This window comes from Haemaphysalis longicornis, unplaced genomic scaffold (genome assembly GCF_048455015.1).
Source record: "Haemaphysalis longicornis isolate Haplotype H1 unplaced genomic scaffold, Haemaphysalis longicornis Haplotype H1 scaffold_229, whole genome shotgun sequence".
Classification (NCBI taxonomy): Eukaryota; Metazoa; Arthropoda; class Arachnida; order Ixodida; family Ixodidae; genus Haemaphysalis; species Haemaphysalis longicornis.
In genome coordinates, this window is record NW_027526305.1 from 224,488 (window position 1) to 249,728 (window position 25,241).

The following is a 25,241-nucleotide window of genomic DNA, read 5'->3' on the forward strand; positions in this document are numbered from 1 at the left end:
TTTTCCAGAGGCCAAATGGCTCGCCCGTGAAGTCAATCTCAGTGACAACACGGGTGCCTTTATTCGTAGCATACGTGTGCGTAGAAACACATTCTGGATTGTGCACAGTGTTGGTATAAAAAGACAGTGAACTTCGTCACAGTAAAATGCGCCAGATTTATTCAAGCTGTCGAACCCCGTTACCTTAATTTATCGCTGGCTTAAAATCTCCATTTGGCCGCTTCTTGTTACAGCCTATGCAATTTCAATCTTGTTCTTTTCTTTCTGTTTTGCATCAAGATTGGTAATTTGCTTACAATTTTTAACTGCGAAGAATTTACGATCTGATTTTCGATTTTTATTTATTTATTTATTTTTTATTTAAGATTCCTTATAAGCCCACGTTATGGGGCATAGAGTAAGGGGTAGCACATAATATCAACAGAGTTAGCCCACAAAATATAGACACAGGCAGGCAAAATTAACAGCAGATAACAGATAACAGTCTGCATCACACATACACACAAACGCACACAAACACACACACGCACACACACACACACACGCACAAACACACACACGCACGAACGTGCGCACACATGAAACACACTTACCCACGCACACATGCACGCACGCAAACACACCCACAGACACACACACAGACACACACACACAAACACACACACACACGCACGCGCGCACACACGCACACACGCACGCACAGACCCACACAAACGCACGCACGCACGCCAGCACGCACACACACACAAACACACAAACCCACACACACAGACACACACACACGCACGCACATGCGCACGCACGCGCTCGCGCACACGCACGTACTCGCACGCACGCACGCACACGCACATACACGCGCACAGACGCACACGCAAACACGCACACGCAAACACGCACACGCACGCACCAAAACACACACACGGTTACACTCCCAGAAACACACACACATACACACACACGTACGCATGCCCGCACGCACGTAGACACACATACAAACACACACACACACACACACACACGCAAGCACGCACGCAAAAACTCACACAGACACACACAGACACACCCACACACACAGACACACACACGCACACGCACGCACGCACACGCACAAGCACACGAACACGCACACACATGCACGCGCGCCCACGCACGCACACGCACTCGCTGACACGCCCACGCACAAACGCACTCACACGCACACAAACACAAAGACACGCACACAAACACAAAGACACGCACACAAACACACACCCGTGCGCACGCACGCACGCACGCACGCACGCACACAAGCACACGCACAGACTCTCATGTACACACACACACACACACGCACCAACCCACACACACGAGCACGCACGCACGCAAACATACAGACAGACAGACACACAGACACACACACAACACACACACGCAAACACACACAGGCACGCACGCATGCAAAAACGCAGACACACACCGACGCATACAAACAGACATGCACACAGGCACACACACGCACGCGCACACGCACGCACGCACTCACACGCACACGTACGCGCGCACACGCTCGCACAGGCGCGCGCATAGACACACACGCGCTCACATACACGCGCTCACACACGCGCGCGCTCGCACGCGCTCACACACACGCGCGCACGCATGCGCACGCGCACGCGCACACACACAAATCCACACACAGACACACACACACGCACGCGCGCACGAACGCACACACGCACACACAAACACGAGCACGCACGCACGCATGCAAACACACACACAGACACACACAAAGACACACAAACACAGACACACACACGCAAACGCGCACACGCACGCGCTCACACGCACGCACGCACGCACGTACACACACACAAACACACACACACGCACGCACGTGTGCAAGCACACAGACACACACACAGACACGCACATACACACACAAACAGGCACACACACGCACGCACGCACACGCACGCACACGCACATGCACGTACGCACACACACGCACACGCACACATGAACACACGCACGCACGCACGCACACACGCACACACAAACACGCGCACGCACGCATGTAAACACACACACAGACACACACAAAGACACACAAACACAGACAAACACACACGCAAACGCGCACACGCACGCGCACACACGCACACACACAAACACACACACACGCACGCACGTGTGCAAACACACAGACACACACAGACACACACAAACAGGCACACACACGCACGAACGCATACGCACGCACACGCACATGCCCGTACGCCCACACACGCACACGCACACATGAACACACGCATACATACACACACGCACACACGCACGCGCACGCGCACACACGCACAAAAAATGGAACATGCGCGTGAGCCTCGAAACATGAAGTCACGTTAACAGAAATTTGATGTGATTACCCCACATATGTCTACATATAATAAAAAAGAAACAGTAACGTACCAGCCTATGCGGCTGGTCCGACATAGAGCGTCTAGCGAGGTCCACTGTCCTGCCAAAGACTGAATATGCCATAAATGGGGTAGTAGTAGTCATTTTTAGCAGTTTGCCGGTGAAGACGTGAGCTGAAGAACAGAGCAGAAGCAGGTTTTCTGGGCGTCACAGCGATGACAGCTTCGTCCAAATGGGAAGCTTCGTACCCCGTCGAGTCAATGACCCTGGTTTTGAAGGTCGGCATGCGGGAGGACACGAGACTATTATCCCTGGGCGACAATTTCGGAAATCTTCACGGCCATCGCTATAAAGCCCACCTACCGGAGCCTTCGAAGTCCAACTAAAAACCCCTGGAATATCCGGTCTACCAAGGCTTAATGTCAAGCTCAACGGCCGAGAAGGCGTGGAAGACGTTTGCGTCCTATCTTGTCTGTGCTCAGCTCTACTTTGCAAACCAGCTATCACCCTACATGCTTTGTTCCCGTCTCGTACGCTCTCAGTTTCACCATCGTCCTTAGACAAACTGAAACAGGAGCAACAACGCGACGACCTTTTCCGTCAGTTGGCCGAGCTGGCGCGAACTCCAACACTAGCCTAACCGGGAGATGCCGGTTCAGCCGACGAAGTTTTTAAAAAGCCTTGGCAACGTTTCGGCTTTGAGCTCTTCTCTATTGGAGAAACACGGTGGCATACCGTCAGCCATTGCTACTCGCTGACCAAGCTCATGAGTCTGACTGGACGTACAGTTGGTCAATCATTGCAAGTCTGTTTTCGGAAGACATGGAATCTCTAAGGTAGTGGTCAGTGACAGTGGGCCACAATCTTGAAATGAACCCGACTCTCCGCCTGTAGCTTTCGCCAAGGAATACGCCTCCAATCATGTGACACTGAGTGTTCAATACCCGCAAAGCAACGGGCTCGAGGAAACAGCTCATAAAGTGACCAAGAGTTCCCTTGAAAAGACGGGCAATCTCCTCAAGGCGCTCTTGGCGTACAGGAGAAGCCCGCTCACGAACGGCTACCCTTCCGCTGAACTACTGATGGATAGAAGACTCCGAGCTACCACGCCAGCTGCCGTTAGTTGCTTAGTCCGCTAACTCCCGGCGAGAGACGGGCTCAGGATATGCGAGGCTGACAGTATAAAGCACCAGCACCACTTCGATGCTAGGCACAGGGTACGAGACTGTACAGACTTAATCCCTGATCCTGACACCTGGATCGGCAACATAGAGAAATCAGAAACTTCTCAAGGGCATGCTAAGGATCCAAGGTACCACGACAACACGTCTGTTCGGCGCAGCAGGACTCATCCCGTTGCAAGGCCTCAGAGTGCAAGCGAGTAGCAGTGGCAAGAGACCGCCATGCGGTATTCCCGAAGCGCAGTCAGTGACCACTTCACAGCAAAGTGGTTGATGCATATTCTCGTCATCGTGGTTTTCGCCGTGTTCATTTCTCGAGATGGGAGTCTGTGGGGCAATCCGCTGCGCTGACACGTACACAGCCCTGGGCGTGTTAATACAAGAAAGCTCCGCTACTCCGCGCCTCCACCATGCACCTGTCGCCATGCGCGCTGCGGCGGGTGTGCGTCCATTCCAGCAAACTTTGAATTGGGCATTAACCAGCTCTATTCACGCGGAAGAATTAGCACCAATACACACAACTGGACACTCCTCCAGAGATTGCACTTATTATGAACTTCGTGTTCACAACACGTAGCACATTTATTTACAAATGTCCGCGCTGCAATTACATGATCGTCACCCGGCAAGCAGATAGAGCGAAAGCTTTTCTCAGTGAAATATAAGCTCCACTCAGGTCCTGCACTCTACCCGGGAGAAAAAATTCTACAATTAATTAGAAAGGGACGCAAAAATATGCTTCGAGTACCCCCAAGCTCTTGATAGAGTTGCAAATTCGAAAGCAATAATGCGTGCTCTCGTACGGCATGATGACGAACGGATGTGATGGTATTGATGGTCGTCATCGTATTTACGGACGTCCCGGACGTTTCCTGGGAACGCGAGAGATAGCGGACGTCGGCACGCCCGCGTTTGTCCTCCTCGGTTCGAAGATATTTCTAGCGACACAGGTGGCGGCAGGTGGTAGTGGCCCTGGAAAACACACGGATGTGCGCACCCAAGGCCTACCAGTTGGGGCCACGGTGGTGCATTTTCTACAGTGGCTGTAGTAGTTTTCATTTGAAAGGAAAACTGCAAATATTATTTATGTCATCATCATCATCATCACCACCACCACCAGCCTATCTACGCCCACTGCAGGGCAAAGGCCTCTCCCAATAATCTCCAACTACCCCGGTCCTGCGCTAACTGCGAACAATCCCTGCAAACTTCTTGATCTCATCTGCCCATCTAACTTTCTGCCGCCCCCTGCTACGCTTGCCTTGTCTAGGGATCCACTCTGTTACCCTTAATGACCAGCGGTTATCTTGCCTTCGCATTACATGCCCTGCCCACGTCCATTTCTTCTTAATTTCTACTAATATGTCCTTGACACGCGTTTGTTCCCTGACCCACTCCGCTCTCTTCTTGTCCCTTAATGTTACACCTATCGTCTTCAGTTCCATTGCTAGCTGAATCGTCCTCAATTTAAGTTGAGGCCTCTTAGTTAGTCTCCAAGTTTCTGGCCCGTAGGTGAGTACCGGTAAGATGCAGCTGTCATACATTTTCTTCTTCAGGGACAATGGTAGGCTGCTGTTCATTATCTGAGAATGCCTGCCGAATGCCTGCCGAATGCCTGCCGAATGCCTGGCCCATTCTGATCCTTCTAATTATCTCTGCATCATGGTTGGTATCCGGGGTCACAACTTGGCCTAAGTAGATATATTCACTTACCACTTCTACTGCCTCGCCACCTATCTCAAATCGTTGGGCTGTCCCGAGGTTATTGATCATTACTTTAGTTTTCTGCATATTAATTTTCAGGCCCATGGTTCTACATACTCTGTTTTTCCAGTGCGTTAAGCATGCTTTGTAATTCATCCCCCGAGTTACTTAGCAAGGCAATGTCATCAGCAAATCTGAGGTTACTGAGGTATTCTCCATTAACCCTTACTCCCACCTGTTCCCAATCTAATGTTCTGAATACTTCTTGTAAACATGCTGTGAATAACATTGGAGAGATTGTGTCTCCTTATCTGAAGCCCTTCCTTATAGGTATTTTACTGCTCTCCTTATGGAGGATGATTGTAGCTGTGGACCCATTGTAGATATCATCTAGTATTCTTACGTAATGCTCATCTACACCCTGGTTCCGTAATGCCTAAATGACTGCTGAGGTTTCGACCGAGTCAAATGCTTTCTCATAATCTATGAAGGCTATATACAGGGGTTCAGTATACTCAGCGCACTTGGCTATCACCTGACTGATCATGTGAATATGGTCTATTGTTGAATAGACTTTACGGAACCCTGCTTGTTCTTTAGGTTGACTGAAATCTAAGGTTGCAGAAATTCTGTTAGCGATTACCTCGGTAAGTACCTTGTAGACCACTGACAGTAAGCTGATCGGCCTGTAATTTTTCAAATCCTTCATGTCACCTTTCTTATGGATTAGGATGATGTTCGCGTTCTTCCAAGATTCCGGTACACTTGCGGTCATTAGGCATTGCGTATACAGGTTTGCCAGCTTTTCAAGTACAATTTCTCCGCCATCCTTCCAGAGGTCTGCTGTTATCTGATCCTCACCAGGTGCTTTGCCCCCTTTCATTTATCTGAAAGCCTTCCTTACTTCTTTGGTCGTTACTGGGGGGATGTCTATCTCCTCGGAACTATTTTCTCGTTCGGCATTATCCTGGATGTCGCGGCCTCTGTACAGATCCCTATAGAACTCCTCGGCTACTGTGACTATTTTACCCCAATTTGTGATGACATTGCCTTGCTTGTCTTTGCGTGCATACATCTGATTTTCCCCCACGCCAAGACGCCTCTTCACTTCTTTCAGGCTACCACCGTTCTTTACAGCGTATTCGACCCTCTCCATATTATACTTCCATATGTCAGCTGTCTTACGCTTGTTGATTAACTTCGAAAGCTCCGCTAGTTCTATTCTGTCAGCTGGGGTGGAGATTGTCATGGTTTGCCGTTTCCTAATTAGATCTTTCGTCTCCTGGGAACATTTACCACTATCCTGTCTAGCCATCGTGCTCCCGACTTCTACTGCACACTCCGTGATAATGCGTGTAAGGTTGTCGCTGGCGTCCTGAGTTGTAAACTCTGCTTCTTCGGCAAGAGCTGACTATCGGTTCTGAAGCGCGATCCTGAATTCTTCTACTTTACGTCTTACTGTAAAGCTCATTCATCGGCTTCTTTCGTACTAGCTTGTTACGGTCCCTCCTCAAATCTAGCCTAATTCTAGATCTTACCATACGATGGTCACTACACCTAACCCTTCCGTGCACTTCCACATCCACATCATTCATGTATTGATTGATATATTGACGTTTTGCCCGTGATATGCGTGATGTGTTGTTTTTGCTCAACAATGTTGGAATTAATTAACATCACAACCAAACTTACATATTTAAAAATGCCTTTAGATAGTTAGAAATGGCTTTGATCGAGGTAAAAGGGAGAACGTTCCCTCTTGGGCACGGACATATTTAGTAAAAGTCCTCATCATCGTCGCCGTCGTCGTCGCCATCGTGATCATTATCATCATCGTCAGAAAATGGCCAGCCTGGCGGGCGTGCTGGGCTCGTGAGTTCCCCTCGTGCGCTCGGGTCTCGTGGGCATCGCTGGCCCTCCCACCTGCTCGTTCGATGATCCAGAGCAGCGAGCTTCCCGACGCACCGACCGGGCGTCGAGGCCCCGTCCATCCCCGCCGACGTCGAGCACCTGCCCAACGCAGGAACGGACGGCCCCGTCCAGCCCCGCCGACGTCGAGCACCTGCCCAACGCAGGAACGGGGCGGTAAGTGCGTGTGATGCAGCGTGTCACGGTTCTCTCTTTGATTCGAAGATAAGTGGCCAGCTACCGCCAGCAAACCAGCTGCGTTCCATTAGCGCAGCGTCTCCTGTGTAGACGGGCTCTTCGGAATGGCTGGGCCGGCTGCGGATCGTGGGGTTTCTCTGGCGGTCGTGCCTATCGCTCCGGCGTAGCCGCGTAGGGTGCGCTTCCGTCAGTGCCTTTAGAATTCGGCTGGTGGATTTGGGAGAGAAGGTATGGGGACGCCGTGTTGATTCGGCGCGACGTTTCGGGCTGAAGCCCGTTCGACATGGTGCTAATTTGCCTGCGAATGCGCAGCTGCGGCGCCACTCACGCGACAAAACCACCCCTTTTCGTATCGGGAGCAACGATAATAGATCGTTGCGCCGCACGAGCGGTGCCGCAATTGCGAATTCGCAGGGAAATGCGCACCATGTAAACGGGTTGGACCGCTACAGCATCCACGCGTGTGAGGGGCTCGGGATTTAGTTGCCGTATGAGAAGCTTGCTCCGAAAATTCCCCTTCTCGGTAATGTGCAATTTTAGTGCCAACAACGCTGTGTTCATGCGGTCCATTTTTTTGTTATCCCATGGTTTAGTGGAAGACTTTCAAGGCGCGCGCAAAATTTGGGGGGCGGGGGAAGGGGGGGGGTCGGTGTCTTATCGGAAGCCATGTTGCTGGTTGTTGTTCACGTCAATGTATAAGCACTCGCCTGGAGCTCAGTTGCCACTCCTTCGGGAATTGTCTCCCCCCAAGATATTACCCTTTTCTTCCTTGCTACAAAAACCACCAGTGAATATTCTGCAGGTTCACAGAGACTCGCAGTGACGCCGGGGCAGTGATCTTACCCTGTCAATACATATAGATGGGTTGGCTGCGCACCACTCTGCGTCTAGATCTTAGGAAGTGCATAAAAAACGGGTATGCGCAGGATGGAAAGTTGGGCGAGTTGGCATTGCGACATGGTTTAGAAACAGCGCGGTATTATAAGATCGCAAAGCAAAAAAAAAAGCGCGCCAATCCACCCCGTGAATCTGGTTGGAAAGCAAAGCTGTAAACGGCACCCATAACGATTACCCATGCGACGTCAGTTTAATTCACTCACATCGCCCTACAAATAGTAAAACCAGAGAGAAGTGAAATGCACTTAACCACGCCATTTATTACTCCAAAGAGATATTTTTGGTAGGGTTAAGTCAATGCATGATGCATGGTGTTTGGTTGAGTTGTACTGTTGTAGCACAAGAGTGGAATCTTTTTTTATAAAATTAAAGTAAGCTCCAACCCGGTGTTAGACGATCTGACTTCTCCGTCTCTGCGCCACGGACGGAGGTGACGACTTTTGCGGCAGAGAAGGAGGAAGGAATACTTCTTGTCAGATTTCTGAACGGCCCAGAGTGCAGCCCCGGGGAGTGATTCCTTGTTCTGTGGGGCCCATATGCAGTCCGAGCGGCCTGTGTTCTGTCCACCCGCTGAAGCTGGGTAGGTAGAGATGGCCTGGACAGCAGCATCTCCCATTGCTCTTGTTGGATAGTTGACGGAAAGAGAGGAGGGTGCTCAGGGCTAAAGTCGCACACCCCGATTACGGGGTGGAGTGTTCCTACTTCTGAGCAAAATTTGCATTCAGCGTCGTAACGATTCGGATGCATGAAGTGAAGACGCGTAGGCTGTGAGAAGGAGCCCCTATGTTATGAGTCGTAGGGTAGTTTGTTGGTCTCTGGAAAGGTCAGAGTAAGGCGAAGGTACGGTCTGTCTCAGAAGGCGATAATGCTGGGTTATCTCCCTGAACGTGACAAGCGGGTGTCTGTCCTCGTGCAGCTCCATAGCACGGGAGGTAAAAGCGCAGGCTTGTTGGGTGGGCGTATTTGTTGCCCTCCATTGAAGCGTGTGGGGGTGTCCAGATCAGCTGAACGGAACAGTTTGGGGAGTGGTTTTTTAGCACGCGCAGTGCAGGTCAGGACACACAACCCGACTGGCAATTCCAGTAGGCTTGCTCGAAATCGGTGACTACCCTCCGAACCCCTGGTTGAGAGCCAAAGTTATGGCTGCCTCTACTGCTGCCGTCATTTCTTGGGTCCTAAGCGAGGTACACGCAAGGAGGTTGGTTCTGGAGGTAGCCATGATGATGGCGTATTGCTGCCCTCGATATTTGGAGCGTCTGTGTAGATAACTGCATAATCCCCACCGAGAGTCGTGTTTAGCGCTTGAGCCCGTGCTTTTCGGTGACCCTCGTCATGTGAGGAGTTCTTATTTCTAAGCAAAGGGAGCATCCTTAGTTTTAGTCACCAAGAGTCTGGGAGTACGTCAAGCGGAGTCACATTCTGGGCTGCCCAGCCAATCTGGTGAAGCATGCGGTTACCCACCGCAATTCTGAGTCTGACCTTCTGGTTTGAGAGATGGCCTTCTCTCAGCTCTTCCACCGTGTTGTGGAGCCCCGTGCTCACCAGCCTCTCTGTGGACGCACTCATGAGAAGACCAATGGCCTGCTCCACCGCCTTTCTATTCATTATATAAAGCATCTCTATGTCTTCCTTGTCGAGAAGACATGGGGTTGACGTAAGTAACTCTAGAGAGGACAAAAGCTTCAATTAATCGAAAGGTACCGGATTCCTTTAGGCCTCACTTCTTGGTGGCAACTCTCCTGATCATGTGTATGATTTGATCAATGCTGTTTTTGAGGCGCTGCAAGGAGACTTCACTCTTGGTGTTAGCCACGAGATGTAGGCCCAGGCTCTTGATGCTGGGGCTTGGAGTGATGGCTTGGCCATCAAGGAGTATTTGAATGTATTCCTTGATTTGGCGTTAGGGCGGACGACAAGGAGCTCGGATTTTTTACGTGAACACGGGAGGCCACAGGCTTTAGCACATTGGCGTACTAGAAGTGAGATGCCATGCATTAGTGCGAGCTTCCTTTAATTTCTGTAACTCTTAGCACACGAGGAAGGTGCGCACAGTGCCGCTAGATGGGCGTGAATGGTCACGTGACGCTTTCACGTGGCATTAAGAGGGAACGCAGTGGGCAAACCCGTAGATGTGCTTGGTGAGTACACCACCTGTCTTCCCTGTCTTCGCGTGGGCTCGTAGCTAAATCGGTAAGACAACGGGCTCTCGGTTTGTTAGTCCAGTAGTTCCAGGTTCAATTCCCGACGGTGCTAGTATATTCTTTTATTTGTTCGCTGGAGTTTTCTGGTGACACCAATGGTTGCGAAAGAATCCTTGGGGGGTAGAGGTAGAAAGCTTTGCTTTAAAACATAGGACGAGCGCTGGTTGTGTGTGGTTCTTTTATTTGTATTGTTATAATAGCGCGCTTTTTTAAAGCGGTATGCGCGTTGTTAAGGGAACTGGACACGCCTTTGTAAACGATTTTGTCTTCTAAGATCTGGAAACCATTTGCTGTTAGTAGCTCGCCCCTCAGCTTCGAGACAACCCAAACTATCGAAAATAACTGGCACTGTTATTTGTATATCAGGATGTGAATCAGCCCCGACTGAACACTCTAGATCGGTTTATCGGTGGTTGTAAGAATTCCAATCTCCGTGATGTAGCGCCAACATTTCCCGGAATCAGGCAGCAGAGGTGGTGCGGTGACCAGAGTTCACGCAACATCCAAATTTTCAGTTACCCCGTCACCCTCAATGTTGATGTCACATCCTCGCCGTGTTCTGGCATTCTGCGTATTTGTTTATAATTTTAATGATCCGCACCTCACACTGAATAGAAAGCTTTGCCCTCCCACGCCCCCCGAGTTTTTAATTACGAGTTTTATTTGCCCGTATCGCTGTCTTTCGAGTGGCTGCTGCTGGCTGCTGCTCGCTTGCCGAATGCACCGCTCGTGCCCGGCGGCTCCTCCTCACCCAGCGATCCTGTGGCGAGAAGGAGTGAGTGAGTGCGTGAAAGTCTTTTATTAACACAAGGAGGGCCCAGGGGCCGGAAGGGGGAGAAGGGCGAAAAGAGGAAGGGAGAGGTGGTCACGAGGTGATGCTCATTTGAAGATCCGGTTCTTGAACGCACAGATAGCGGTTGTAGACCCCGGCTAAACTACTTTTGCGAGGCCACTCTCAAGAGCGAAGCGCCCAAGGGTAGCAAGGAAATCGGGGTCGCTGAGTGTCGTGGGGGTATCTCGCTTGGATAGGGTAGGGCATTCAGCAGGATGGGGTACGGGGATTGGTACTCAGAGCAGTGCCAAATAAGGTGGGTCAGATTTGCTATTTTAGCTGTGTTGCAATATGGGCAGTAGGGCGCAGGATCGCCGGTCGGGTGATGCCATTTGCGTGTGATGTGGGGAGTCAATGCAGCGTTCGCGCTAAATTTATTAATAAAAACTTCAGCAGGACGAGTTAGGGATGGGGCGTTATGCAGGAAACCTACTGGAGTGGCAGCGGCAAGGCGGTTAGGGCTAGCCTGATGACTCGTGATCCAGCTGTTGCCTGAGGGAGAGCGGGGGAGCGGGGCTGTCAACCAGTGGAGGAGTTACTCGAAGACTCACTCTCCTGCGCTGCATCATGGGCAGCCTGGTTGCCGGAACCCTGAGTCATGTGTCCCGGTATCCACGCAAGACGTACACATTCAGCGCACATTTGTACACGATCGCATGTTGTCCATTCCACCCGTGTCGCACCGGCTAACGGAACAGTTAAAGCGATGATACAAGTTGCCGGAAGTAAAAACGCAGGTGGTCATATCCTTTCCTTCCCTTTGTAGCCGTAACGCTGCATTTCAGGTGTACGCGGATTTTCGTATAGAATTGGTAAGTAAGCTTATGCGAGATGACAAAATTCCGATCGTTTTCTAAGTTACGTAACTAAAATTATTATTTTACTATTGTAGTAAAATCGATATGGTCATGTATTTTCGCATTTACCACTTCGGACAAACGGGGGGTAATTTAAGGTACTCCGATATTACAACTACGTTTCTGTATAGCCTTCTCCACGACGCGTGTGTCTGCGGAACTGGGGATGCACTATCGTTCGCTGATATCTGTGAAGCTGAAGCAAAAAAAAAAAAAAAAAACCATTAACGCATAGGGGATGGTCATCGACGTACCCTTTTGTGTGCATGAGAGCGTGGGGTGGAGTCAATTGACGAAAGAGTACCCCTTCAGAAGCCTATGTTAAAAGTCCGGAGAGGTAGAAATGGTGGAGAGTAGGTCCCTATTTTTAATATTGTAAAATCGAGTGTACAGTAACATTCAAAACATGTAAAACTCGGTAAAAGTACCCGTGTCTCTTAAAGGCGAAATATTTTCTGGTATTTTGCGGCTGTAAGAACCCGAAATAGACAAGTCTTCCGACGCCATTAGAAATTGGAGGCAAAGAAAATTTCGCACGCCCTAAACCCCCAAATTTTAAACGGGACCAGGGGATAGAACATCTGGTACTCTTGCTGAGATAATTGAACTTTTTGGAAGTTGAAAGTAAAGTAATTTAGGTGAAAGAAAAACTAGGAAAATTTAAGGATGGATGGTAATAAAACCCAGGCAACAGCGGAATGTGAGTCCAGCGTGTATCCACGACGCCACTTCGGACGCAAGAGTTAGGCTCTCTAATGGTGGACCTTCTGAATACCGTACAGCCTTTGACACAAAAAACGTCGAACACCGGTACAGTCAGCGCCACGTATAATCAGTTTGACGTTGTTAGGCACGTCGCAAGGCTCAAAAGTACAAAACCACGCCATAAAGCACAATAGTGGCGTAACATATACCCACGGAAGTTAATTGGCCAGTGGTGGTGACAGCGTCCGTCAGGGGTTCACTGCGGTTCACAAATTCGTATTTGATGGAGACGTCAACACACCCACCCATAGCCGCGCAAGGGGATCCGCCACTGACAATGACGGGTACCCCTGTGGTGACTCAGTGCTTAAGGCACTGTGCTGCTGATCTCGTCAACGCCAATTTTACACCGCAAGCAGCGGCCGTTGTTCTGATGGCGGCAAAAAACTAAACCGCCTGCATGTGTCGAGATATCGGCTGTTACGATTGAGCCCGCCATTGGGCTTCATTTCAATACTCCTCGGCTGTGCGGCGAAGCCTCTACTACGTGCGCCTTTCAGACAAGCCCCACCGTGTCGGTGACTCATGTTTTCACGTCTCGACAAGCCCGGGTCAGACGCTTCGCTTTCGGCGCGTTTCAAACTTCGACGGTTACCGGCGAAGCACTTCTCAACGCGCTTCAAGGGCACAGAGGCCCCACGATCGCAGCGGAGTCCTCCTCTCTCCCCTCTCTCGGGCTCAGCGTGCGCTGCTGCTACCGACTGCTCACGAACTCTGGAGAGAGTGTTGTGTGTGTCTGTGACGTTCGTGGCGTGTGCACAATCTAGAGGGAACGCTGTTTTGACCGTTGACGCTTTTGGGTATAAATACGACCCCAGCAAGCGCTATGACCCATTCCTGTTTAAGCAGTGAATCATTGATGTCACTCTGCTCGAGTCCTGTACTGTTACCTCGCCCGTCGGAGCATGGTTCTTTGGCTTCGGCTCACCTCTCGCTATGAAGTAAACAGTTACGTTAGCCTACGGCTTCTGGACTTCACGGCTGCAACAGCGGCTGGCCGCTCGCTTCACACCATGCTACCACACGTATGTCGGAGGCGACGGAGCTCGGCTCGGGTGCGCCCACCCGGTCGCAACACCGCGCATGCTAAGTATCCCCAGAAGGTCAGGAGTAATCCGAAGGCTTCCACTATGGCGCGCCTGATAGCCCAGGTGTATCATCGGCGCGTCAAACTCATGAACGAAACAGACCAGAACAACTGCCGTCAGCTCACGACGTACTCAATTTCTATTTGGCTGCGACGTGAACACAACTTCATTCCCGCACGACAACTCGGCGCGATTTCGCCTGAGAAAATAATCGGTGAGTTCACCAACTCTGATTGCCTGCGACGTCGACGTACCCAGTCCAAGTAGAACTCTGAGGCTATCAATGTGCATCAATGGTTCTGCATTTGGATTAGGGGTTCTCGGGTATTTTTTTGTTTGGGGAGCGCGCGGGGAGCGCGCGGGGAGGGCGCGAGGGTAATTATTTTCCTTTATTACTTCGTTTCAAATGCTAGAGCATCGGGAAACTCGGTAGTCCGAAAATCACGCGTAGGACGTCGTTGCAAACACTTGGCAGAAAAAATGGGTACCAGCGGGTGAAAAAGATGACTGACGCATTTTGGAAAGGCTGAGGCGCTAAGGTAAACGCTCACAAGAAGATACGGGACCGAAAAAATGGCTTACGTATATGGCACAGGCTTAAATAAGGGCTTAAGTAAAAAAACGTTGAGAGAATCCTCGAACTAACCCCAGATTTGTCAGGGAAGCTCGTACTGAAGGCGGGCTGTCCCGTGAGCGACAAGGAGGCTCAAGCTTCGCCGGTCGCCCTGGAGCGGCGGCGGACACAACCAAAACGGCGGCCCCGATCGTCAACTAAAAACGCCCGCCAATAAATGTGTTCCTTCTTTTTTCCCGTGGCCAAAAGCCGGCGTCTTTGTCAACCGCTTGAGTTCGCTAATAAACGATTAAAATTTGTGTTCACGCCGAAGAGGCAACATCGGCCGCCCGAGGAGAAAGTGGCCGCAGGAAGCTCGGGATGTCATACATGAAGGGACCTGCAGATGGCCCTTTACCAGCAAACGGTTTATCTCATGCTCACACTGCTGCCCCTGAATGCGTCTCGTGCTCGTTCAAAGGCTCTACCCTGGGTACTTGGCTTTTCTACGGGGATAACAACAGGTAATGAATCGTCGGAGAAAAACTTTTATTACATTATGAGTACTGTACTTTGTGCGCGGGTTTTATACCTTTCCCAACTCGTAATTGGGACACCAAAAACAGAGGGAATCAGGATGGCACTCGTATATGCCTGTGTAACGAAACTCCGGGAAATATTCGGGAATCCTGGCTACTTGACTACATGCAAACAGGATGTTCGCAAAGAAATTAAGGTTGACAGAAAGATTCAAGAACGCTTGCAGCTAAAATCGGGTCGTCCTCGCAACATCAGGAGATTCACGCATTGCGTCCGTACTAATTAACATAACTGTAAGGTGATCCAGCCCAGATGTTTATGGCTTTTAACGGCGTGTACTGTACCAAAGCTTGCTTGTTATAGACAAGGATATGACTGAACCCAAGCGCCTAATGCAGACAACGCAACGCCAACTGAAATTCCGTTGAAGTGATGCAGCAGCGAAGTTCTAGACTCTTCACCCTTCGCTGTGTTTTTGCACAATAGCCATCTCCAGGGCAAAGCCAGGGTAAATGAAGGGCCCCTGTATGCATTTCTCACCCACCACTCTCCACGGTACAAATTCAGTTCACTCATACGAGCGTTTACTTGCTTGAAGCGTCAGTCTCGTGGCAGAGTTGAACCATGCCTGACCACTGTGCCTACCTCGTTTTCCATCGGTCCGGCCTGGTTAGAATCCGTCCAGTCTTTTCACGTATATTTGTGCGGAATGTTTACCTGGTTGTGCTCTCCAGAACTGGCAAACTGAAGAGCCAAAGATTTGCTGCGGCAGGTCCATCGAAAGTTGGGCCTGGAGCGGCCTGGTGCCTTTCTATGCTCACTGATGGCAGCACACTTTTTGGGGGAGTGGGCAACCTGGTACGATCGTCTTCGTCTCAGCCCACCGCCCTGACCGAGCTGCTGGACGTGAGGCCGGAGTCACAGATGGAGCAGGACATAGCCCTCCAGGGCCACTCAGGGCTCCTGCTGTCAGCCTCCAACATCAAGGCTGTCGAGGACTACCTGCCACAGGTAAAGGGACAGTTGCATGTGTTTGTTTATTTAAAAATGCTGTCTATCCCTTGTCCGGATTTTTGTAGGAAGGGCATAGGAAAAACACAATAAAAACACCCGTAAGTTATACATCAGTTAGGATACGCATTACATTGTTGCTGACCAAGTTGTAACAATTTCTAACAACGAAATTCTAACAAGTTCTAACCAAGTTCAAACAACGACGTTCTGACACAATAATTGTGCTGCATCCAAATGATTACAGTCTGAAAGAGTGAAAAAAAAAACAGTCTAAAAGAATCGATTTTTGCAAAGATGACTACAATAGCGCCATGTTAGGGTTCCGAGCGCAAATGTTCTTCAATAAGGAATGAAAATTAGGCTGTTCCATTACCTTATCTTTGCTGGGAAGAATGAGTGTTTGAAACATTCCGTGCGGAATGAGTATATGAATGAGTATACGTCCAGTCTTTTCACGTATATTTGTGCGGAATGTTTACCTGGTTGTGCTCTCCAGAACTGGCAAACTGAAGAGCCAAAGATTTGCTGCGGCAGGTCCATCGAAAGTTGGGCCTGGAGCGGCCTGGTGCCTTTCTATGCTCACTGATGGCAGCACACTTTTTGGGGGAGTGGGCAACCTGGTACGATCGTCTTCGTCTCAGCCCACCGCCCTGACCGAGCTGCTGGACGTGAGGCCGGAGTCACAGATGGAGCAGGACATAGCCCTCCAGGGCCACTCAGGGCTCCTGCTGTCAGCCTCCAACATCAAGGCTGTCGAGGACTACCTGCCACAGGTAAAGGGACAGTTGCATGTGTTTGTTTATTTAAAAATGCTGTCTATCCCTTGTCCGGATTTTTGTAGGAAGGGCATAGGAAAAACACAATAAAAACACCCGTAAGTTATACATCAGTTAGGATACGCATTACATTGTTGCTGACCAAGTTGTAACAATTTCTAACAACGAAATTCTAACAAGTTCTAACCAAGTTCAAACAACGACGTTCTGACACAATAATTGTGCGGCATCCAAATGATTACAGTCTGAAAGAGTGAAAAAAAAAACAGTCTAAAAGAATCGATTTTTGCAAAGATGACTACAATAGCGCCATGTTAGGGTTCCGAGCGCAAATGTTCTTCAATAAGGAATGAAAATTAGGCTGTTCCATTACCTTATCTTTGCTGGGAAGAATGAGTGTTTGAAACATTCCGTGCGGAATGAGTATATGAGAATTGCAGTATTTCGGGGTGCTGTTTACGCGTTGGTCTTGATAGTTGCGGGGGGTTTAAATTAGGCGTTTATGCACACTTCCGATAAAAATGCCATTTGGCAAGGTTTTCTTTGAGAGGTTTCATCTAGCGCTCTTCCTTTAGTGACCGAAGTGAGTGAGCATTCAAGGCGCCATTCCTGTAACCGATAAATGCTCCTCGACACCCTCCAACCTTTTCCGTTTGTTTTGCAGTTTCAGTGATATTACTGAGGTATGCAGCACAAGATAACTGAAGCTTTGGTCGAGCTGAAATTATCACACCATTACTTGTTCGGTATATTGAATATGAAGATGACCACTGCCTCAGACTATTTTCAGTTTTGTTTAAAGATCATTTATAACCGTGGTGGGGTGGATTTCAGTAATGCCGTCACATTCACAACTTTGACATTGCTGGTGCCGTCAACATTCCTTGTCTGCAACAATTTTGGCAAAATTCGCTATCGGGCAGTAATGGTTTCAGTTTCCCATTTAAGGCTGCGAAGTAATCTTTAGCTGGTCGCCTTTATTGGAATGAAAGGCAACCAGACCAAAATTACCTTCACGAAGAGAATAATTACCATGCCTCATTTTGAAAGGCTCTTTCTCTGTCAGCTCTTCATGCGCGCTGAGGTCACCCAGTACTTTCTTCCCTCACAAACTCTCCGCCGTTGTTCAGTAATGCCCTCGTATAGTACTAAGTGCCAGTGCCGGTTTCGCTCTTGGTATTTTCCTTGGGTGCCGTTGAGAAGCTTGCCTGCTTGGGAGGCGCATTTGTGTGTACGCATGTCATGACCGAAGGTTGTCGCTAGCTCCTCACATACTACTATCCCAAGGGGTGATGTGAGTACTTGCAGTACGTCGGCCCCGGTGCTTGTAACACATGCAGGTCGTAGCGCACCTCCCATTGGTGCGGTAGGGAAGAGGGACTGAGGTCCGCCCTATCGTGGGGAAGGTGGTCGACATAGGACGACACGCTGCCGCCCGTCTTGCAGAAAAAGAAATCGGGATCTCTGTCCATGCACGGGAGAGTAATCCGTTGCCAGTCTTCTATCGTAAGCGTTGGTCGGCCTGACCATGCCTTGATAAAAGCAGCTGGTCCTCAATTTTTTTTTACATTCCCCGCTTGCTGCGTTTGCAGCTCAAGGACCTGGAGGCCCAGCTTCGCCGTGAGCGTGCCAGCCTGGTGGAGTGGCTCTCCCTTCACAGGGAGAGGCGAATCACTCCAAGGGCTGAGCGAGAAGACCTCCAGCGCTCGCACTCGGGCCTCACTGCAGCCACGCTCCGTGAGGTATGCGGCATGGCCCCTTTCCCCCCCCCCCCCCCTTCTTCTTTCTCGTCCCTGCTTCACAGTCTGTGCCCAACAAGTACAGCAGTGATTTTTTTAACGCGATAGCGTTATTAGGCTCATTGTTCGATTTTCCCCGTGGCTCCTAGCCGTCCGCTATCAGCCGTGCTCATCAAGCGTCCACGGAAATACGTCAACGCTGCCACCCGGAAGCTACGACTGAGGGAGCAAGATTCGAGGGCTGGCATGAATCTGTAATATGGCGAAGGGGCAACTGAAGTATGTAAAGGAGGACAATGATACTGCGGCGGTGAGGGAAGGACACGCATTTTCAGCAGGTGCCGCACCTGCGCAGTAAAGTTCGTCCAGCGCCCAGTCGGTGATAGCATACTCGACACACACGTTTGCCAGCCGTGCCCGCAACTGGAGCCATAACACCAAAGCGTCTTTCCCCCAGAAGATAAAAAATGCAAATTTCCGATAATTCAGGTGCCGGAGCTACACTTCGACAACGAGGCGCACCGCAGTTGAAGGCTCCGGAATAATTTCCACTACTTAACGTGCAGCGAAATCTCGACACACCGGCGGTGTTGCAGTTCTGTGTGTACATCAGAAAAGCGGCTGCCACCGCCGGGAATCGAACACGCGTCCTTCAGCTCAGTGGCGCAGTGCCTTAGCCACCGAGCCACCCCGGCGTGTTTCCCGTCGCACTAATGCCGGCAGCAACATTGGGCCAACCAGCGAAAACAGGGACAAAGGATTAGTGCCAGTCTCTCAGAAATCAGGGAAGGCATTGATTACGAGCAGAAACGAAGTAAAATAAAACCCAATAATCAACATCATCATTATCAGCCTGGTTTCGCCCACTGCAGGACGAAGACTTCTCCCAAAGATCGAGTGCTAGCTAAGTCCTCCCTTCCCCCCAAATTTCCCCCTTTTACCATTCCCATTTCCTCCTCTACCCCATCAGATCACGCGTCAGATCATAAACACTTTGAGACACTGAAATTGACACCTTCTAGCTCAAACTGACCAACTTCCCGCCGCCGCAACCTTTGACGCTCACATCTCAATCCACAGAAGCGCAGAGGGCCTTTGTCTCTCCCGGGCCACGGAGATTAAAAGCCCTCGATGCTAGTCTTTGTCTCTTCGCTGTCCTTTAGTGCTTGTGAAGCATAGACCGCAACACAGAAACTGCATTCGGAAACGCTCCCTGGGAGTCGAAGTAACGCTATCGCGTCTTACATCTTAAGACCCAAACAAGGACTCTGCCCAAACGTAGATGTCGCTTGAACTTTTTATCTAAACGGTCACTGCTGTACGTTTCGGCTTAAGCTCCACATCCAATAGTTAAACGCCATCGTGAAAAGAACTGTGTGTCAAGTACGGGGCTGCCACGTGTGTATATAAGACACAGCTGAATGTTCAAGGCGAAGACTTCACGAGCACTTCCTCCCACCCTCCTTGTTTGATATCTGCCTTTAAGCGGTATGAGAACATGAAAATTGTTCGCAGGCAGCCAAAATTGTTTGGCTAGTTGCCTAGGTTGCTTCCTCCAGAGCCCGGCATAGTTTTTCAGGGCCTCTAATGGGTTTCAACTGGAGTTAAAACCCCCCGCCATCATTTTAGTGTCAGATGTGTGATTGCATTGGGTACGCTTAAGAATGGCAGTCGGGGTATATTTTATTTATTTATTTATTTATTTATTTATTTATTTATTTATTTATTTATTTATTTATTTATTTATTTATTTATTTATTTATTTATTTATTTATTTATTTATTTATTTATTTATTTATTTATTTATTTATTTATTTATTTATAATACTATGATCTTTGTTCAAGATCTTAACTGGGTGGGAGAAACATAATTTACATGAGTAACCTTCGCGGCAGAATACACACACAAACACACAAAATATATAGAAAACAGAAAAAGATGCATCATGTGAGCAGATGAGACTCGAAAGCAGATAGTGATTTTTCGGTTACCGCATTGTTAGAGAGGTTGTTCCAATCGACAATGGTTCTTGTGAAGTATTTGAAGCAGTTGTTGCGTGGGTTGAGTGGTGTGACTGTTAGTGGGTGTCGGCGCCTTGTATCGTAACCAGTTTAAAAGTGAGATGTTGGAGATGTCAACAGGATACTGTCCAGTTATTTGATATTTGACTATTTATACAGACACAGGTATTTTACTATTTGATAGAAAAATTTAAGACGTAGTATTCGATTCCTTTCAGATACTGAGGGCAGGTTGCTCTTATAGAGAAGTGCAGTTATAGATGTGCGCCCGTAAGAATTGTATATGAATCTTACAATTCATTGATACTGACTGAGCGTAAACCAGAAAGGGCACTTTGATTGGGAAACAAAAGGGCCCACGGCTGAGTTGGTCACATGGGCTGGTTATGTCACTGTAGTGATGTCTTGCAGTGGCTACGGAAAGGGAGAGTTGCTATTTCTCTCCTTTTGTCTGGCTATCTTAAGCTGTGTTGAAAAGCGCACTCTGTACTTCGCTCTCACCGACAGTTCCAGCAAGTGCTCTGCAATTGCATCTGTCCCTTCAACGCCCGCGGCTATTTTCTGTGTTATCATAGCCACCTCGATACAAGGATATAAAATATCCGCGGAACGTGGTTATCAATCTTCAATTTTAGGGACCTGCTCAGAGTACAAGAAGTCAAACAGGTTACCTTACCTGCGTGCAGAACGACGTGTTTTTTTTTTTTTATTTCTGTGCAAAAAAAGGCCCAATAGCTTTCGACTCCAACGGCTGCTTTGGCCTTGCGTCATGAAAGTAGCTCGGCCAGTACCAAGTGCGGCTTTATTTTTATATTTTAAAAGCAGAGATTCTGAAGGTGGCATAAAAGTGTTGTTTTTCTGCCTCCCGAACAGCCCTTCTGTGCTTTGTGAAAATGGCCAGAAAATTTGATGTTGGGTCGCTGTCTTTATTCCACTAGAACTGGTTATACGCCAGTGGCTCATCGTGCAGTCACCTGTGATCCACAAATTACTAGTCGGCCATCGACAACTCATTTACGATCATCCATACGCTGGTCATGCAACAGTGGGAGTAGGAGAAAGGGAGGGGGTTCGAGTGTCCCTGTGAGGAGGGAAGGGGGTTGCATAGCAGAGGAAGGATGGCAGAAACTGTCCTCTTTCGACGTGAATGGCAGTGGTAGAAGCATATACACGAAATTTTTCATCATCGTTTTCTGTGTGAGTGTCAGCCTCTCACTCATCTGCACATCTGGCAGGAATTAAAAGTGGCACTAAATTCACACTGCAGGGCGGCAACTCTCCCTTTCCTTCAAAATGAGAGCAGTAGAATTAAGCTCGAAGGCTTGGACCGTGTCAACAATTTGCAAAGCGAGTCCGTGTGGTGGCGCTGTTTTAACTTTGAGGGCAGCGTGGTTGCAGGGGTTGCAAGATACTTAAGACCGTGTTTTTACAGCGTTTAGAACGTCTGTCGATTCAAATAGTTCCGGCATTTCACTGAGTGAAGCTCAGCTCTTACAAGAGCGTTTTCAAGGACCTAGAAGTCACCTTTTATCCGTAGCGCGGCACTGGCATCTTGGGCGTGCTGTTCGCGCTACACAAAAAGACCTTCCTTTGGAGCAGCTGCCGCCAGGGACAGCAGTGGTCAGTGGGAAGAAGAGCGGCAGGCGACCGCGAAATGGCCAGTCATTCAAGGCAGGGACAGTGCGACGCCATACTATACCTCTTGGTCATCACTGCGGGGCCTTGTTGAGTCGCTGACCGCTAGTGCAAGGAGCTGCTGGAAAAGAATGGGCTGAAAGTATGAAAGCGCGTAAAGATGGCTGCTTCGACGTGGCTTTGAACATTCTTCGTTTCTCCCTCCCGTTATCGCCAGCAGCTGACGCAGCAGATGGAGGAGTGCGAGGTGCTGAAGCGGCAGAAGTTGCAGGAGTTCCCAACCCGGGCCCAAGATGGGTGGCTGACCCGGTACTCCACTCATGCGTTCCGAAGCGCAAGGCCCAGTTGGAAGAGGAACGGGACTGCGAAGGTAGGTGTGCGGGTTACCACACAGTTTACCGAACCACGTACGTCCGCGTTGTCGAAATTGTTTGTTTCGTACTTTAAAATACCTCTAGTTATTTCATCGCTTTTATTTGATATTACGGGAATCTAATCTAAATATATTTTTATTTTCTCATGTCGCTGTTGCGTTCTACATAAAAAAACTCGCGTTACATATTTATGAGCCCTTCCGATCTTCCCTTGTCCTGGCTAGTCTTTGTTGCTATTAATCACTCATTTCATTAGCAGTTGCTTTCCTTCTACTGATTTTCCGGCTTTGGAGACGAAAACATTGAATGCCCCATTCTGAGGAAATGCGTCGTAGTAGTAGTTGCACTACCGCCAAGAAAATGACCGCTGCTCCATCGAGTAAACAAAAGTAGAGATGTTATCCGATGGTATATGCGATCCCTGGTCTATATAGCAGCAGGCCAATACCCTACCTCTGCGCTCTCCATGCAGTGTGCCCGCGATGGAACAAAACCTGTAGTTGTTGTTCGTTTCTTCGTGCAACATGTCCCTTGAGGGATTGGGCAGGAATCGGGAGCTTTGATGAGCTAATGGGCCCGCTTAACAAAATTCACAAAATCAGAATTTGGAACTTGCTTACCCCATAACACGGGGATATCATTGCACGTGAATAGATTACGTGCATACCAGCAGCGCATAAGCGGGATTCTAGGGAAGCTGTGGCGGGTGCTAGACGGCTTCCTGCCGTAATTGAGGCTATAAGTCGAAGAAACGAAAGCGATGACAGAACGCAAGCATGGTGCAGTAGAAACAAAGCCGGTGGAAGGCGTTCGTTGCACAAGACAAAGACGAAAGAGAAGAAAAAGAAGCAAACACGATGTAGCAGTAAATAAGGTTCAAGGGACATTAAATAATAAAAACAAGGGGTCCTGTATCGATAGATTAAGGTGCGGTCTTGTGACAAGCAGCTGTTTAATAAGGCAGGAAACACCAGAAACGTGAAAACAGGCCACGATGCCCCGTACGCTCTGGGCAGTACGGTTTGTGACGTCACGAAAGTTGGGAACGGCCAGAGCTCATTGGATGGAGAAGCATTTATACGTAATAGGTTTCCGAAAAAAGAGTTCCTAAGGGGTTGAGAACGTGAAATAAATGTAATTCAAAGCTTTCTGTGGCCTTGCCGTATCTAAAAAAAAATCGCGCCAATCCACCCCGTGAATGTGGTTGGAAAGCAAAGCTGTAAACGGCACCCATAACGATTACCCCTGCGAGTACACCTAAGTTCACTCACATCGCTCTATAAATAGCAAAACCAGAGAGAAGTGAAATGCACTTAACCACATCATTTATTACTTCAAAGAGATATTCTTGCTAAGGTTAAATCAATGCAGGAAGCATGAACGGTGTTTGGTTGAGTTGTATTGGTGTAGCACAAGAGTGGAGCGTTTTTTTATACAATTAAAGTAAGCTCCAACCCGGTGTTAGACGATCTGTCTTCTCCGTCTGCGCCGCGGACGGAGGCGACTGGATTTGCGGCAGAGAAGGAGGAAGAGGAAGAAATACTTCTGTTCAGATTTCTGAACGGCCCAGAGTGCAGCCCTGGGGAGTAATTCCTTCTTGTGTGGGGTCCATATGCAGTCCGCGCGGCCTGTGTTCTGTCCACCCGGTCAAGCGGGGTAGGTAGAGAGGGCCTGGACAGCAGCATCTCCCATTGCTCTTGTTGGGTAGTTCACGGAAAGAGAGAAGGGTAATCAGGGCTAAAGTTGCACACCCCGATTACGAGGCGAAGTGTTCCTACTTCTGAGCAAAATTTGCATTCAGCGTCGTAGCGATTCGGATACATTAAGTGAAGACGCGTAGGCTGTGGGAAGGAGCCCGGTTTGTGTGAGCCGTACAGTAGTTTGTTGTTCTCTGGAAAGGTCAGGGTAAGGCGAAGGTACGGTCTGTCTCAGAAGGCGATAATGGTGGGTTATCTCCCTGAACGTGACAAGCTCCCTCGTGCAGCTCCATAGCACGAGAGGTAAAAGCGCAGGCTTGTTGGGTGGGCGTATTTGTTGGCCTCCATTGAAGCGTGAGGGGGTGTCCAGATGAGCTGAATGGAACCGTTTGGGGAGTGTTTTTTTAGCACCCGCATTGCAAGTCAGGACACCCAACCCTACTGGTAATTCTAGTAGGCTTGCTGGGAATCGATGACTACCGTCCGAACCCCTGGTTGAGCGAGAGCCAAGGTGATTGCTGCCTCTTCTGCTGCCGCCATTTCTCGGGTCCTAAGCGAGGTACACGCAAGGAGGTTGGTCCTGGAGGTAGCCACGATCATGGCGTATTACTGCCCTCGATGTTTGGAGGCGTCTGTGTAGGTAACGGCATGATCCACACCGAGGGTGGTGTTTAGCGCTTGAGCCCGTGCTTTTCGGTGACCCTCGTCATGTGAGGGGTTCATATTCATAGCAAAGGGAGCATCTCTAGTTTTAGTCTCCAAGAGTCTGGGAATACGTCAATCGGAGTGACATTCTGGGCTGCCCAGCCAATCTGGTGAAGCATGCGGTTACCCATCGCAGTTCTGAGTCAGACCTTCTGGTT

At 49.3% G+C, this 25,241-nt stretch overlaps 1 protein-coding gene across 3 annotated transcripts in view; it reads left to right on the forward strand.

The window, feature by feature from the left end:
• LOC144172488 (uncharacterized) overlaps nt 1-25,241 on the forward strand; it is a 47,451-nt gene that overhangs the window by 17,339 nt on the left and 4,871 nt on the right. The window contains exons 2-6 of one of the 3 annotated variants that reach the window (XM_077701184.1): nt 7,123-7,367; nt 16,001-16,132; nt 16,777-16,908; nt 18,504-18,653; nt 22,525-22,677. In XM_077701184.1, coding sequence (XP_077557310.1) covers nt 16,046-16,132; nt 16,777-16,908; nt 18,504-18,653; nt 22,525-22,677 — 522 coding nt within the window. In that variant the 5' untranslated portion in view covers nt 7,123-7,367; nt 16,001-16,045. The remainder of the gene's footprint in view (nt 1-7,122; nt 7,368-16,000; nt 16,133-16,776; nt 16,909-18,503; nt 18,654-22,524; nt 22,678-25,241) is intronic. The other 2 variants (XM_077701182.1, XM_077701183.1) reach the window with 2 other exon arrangements.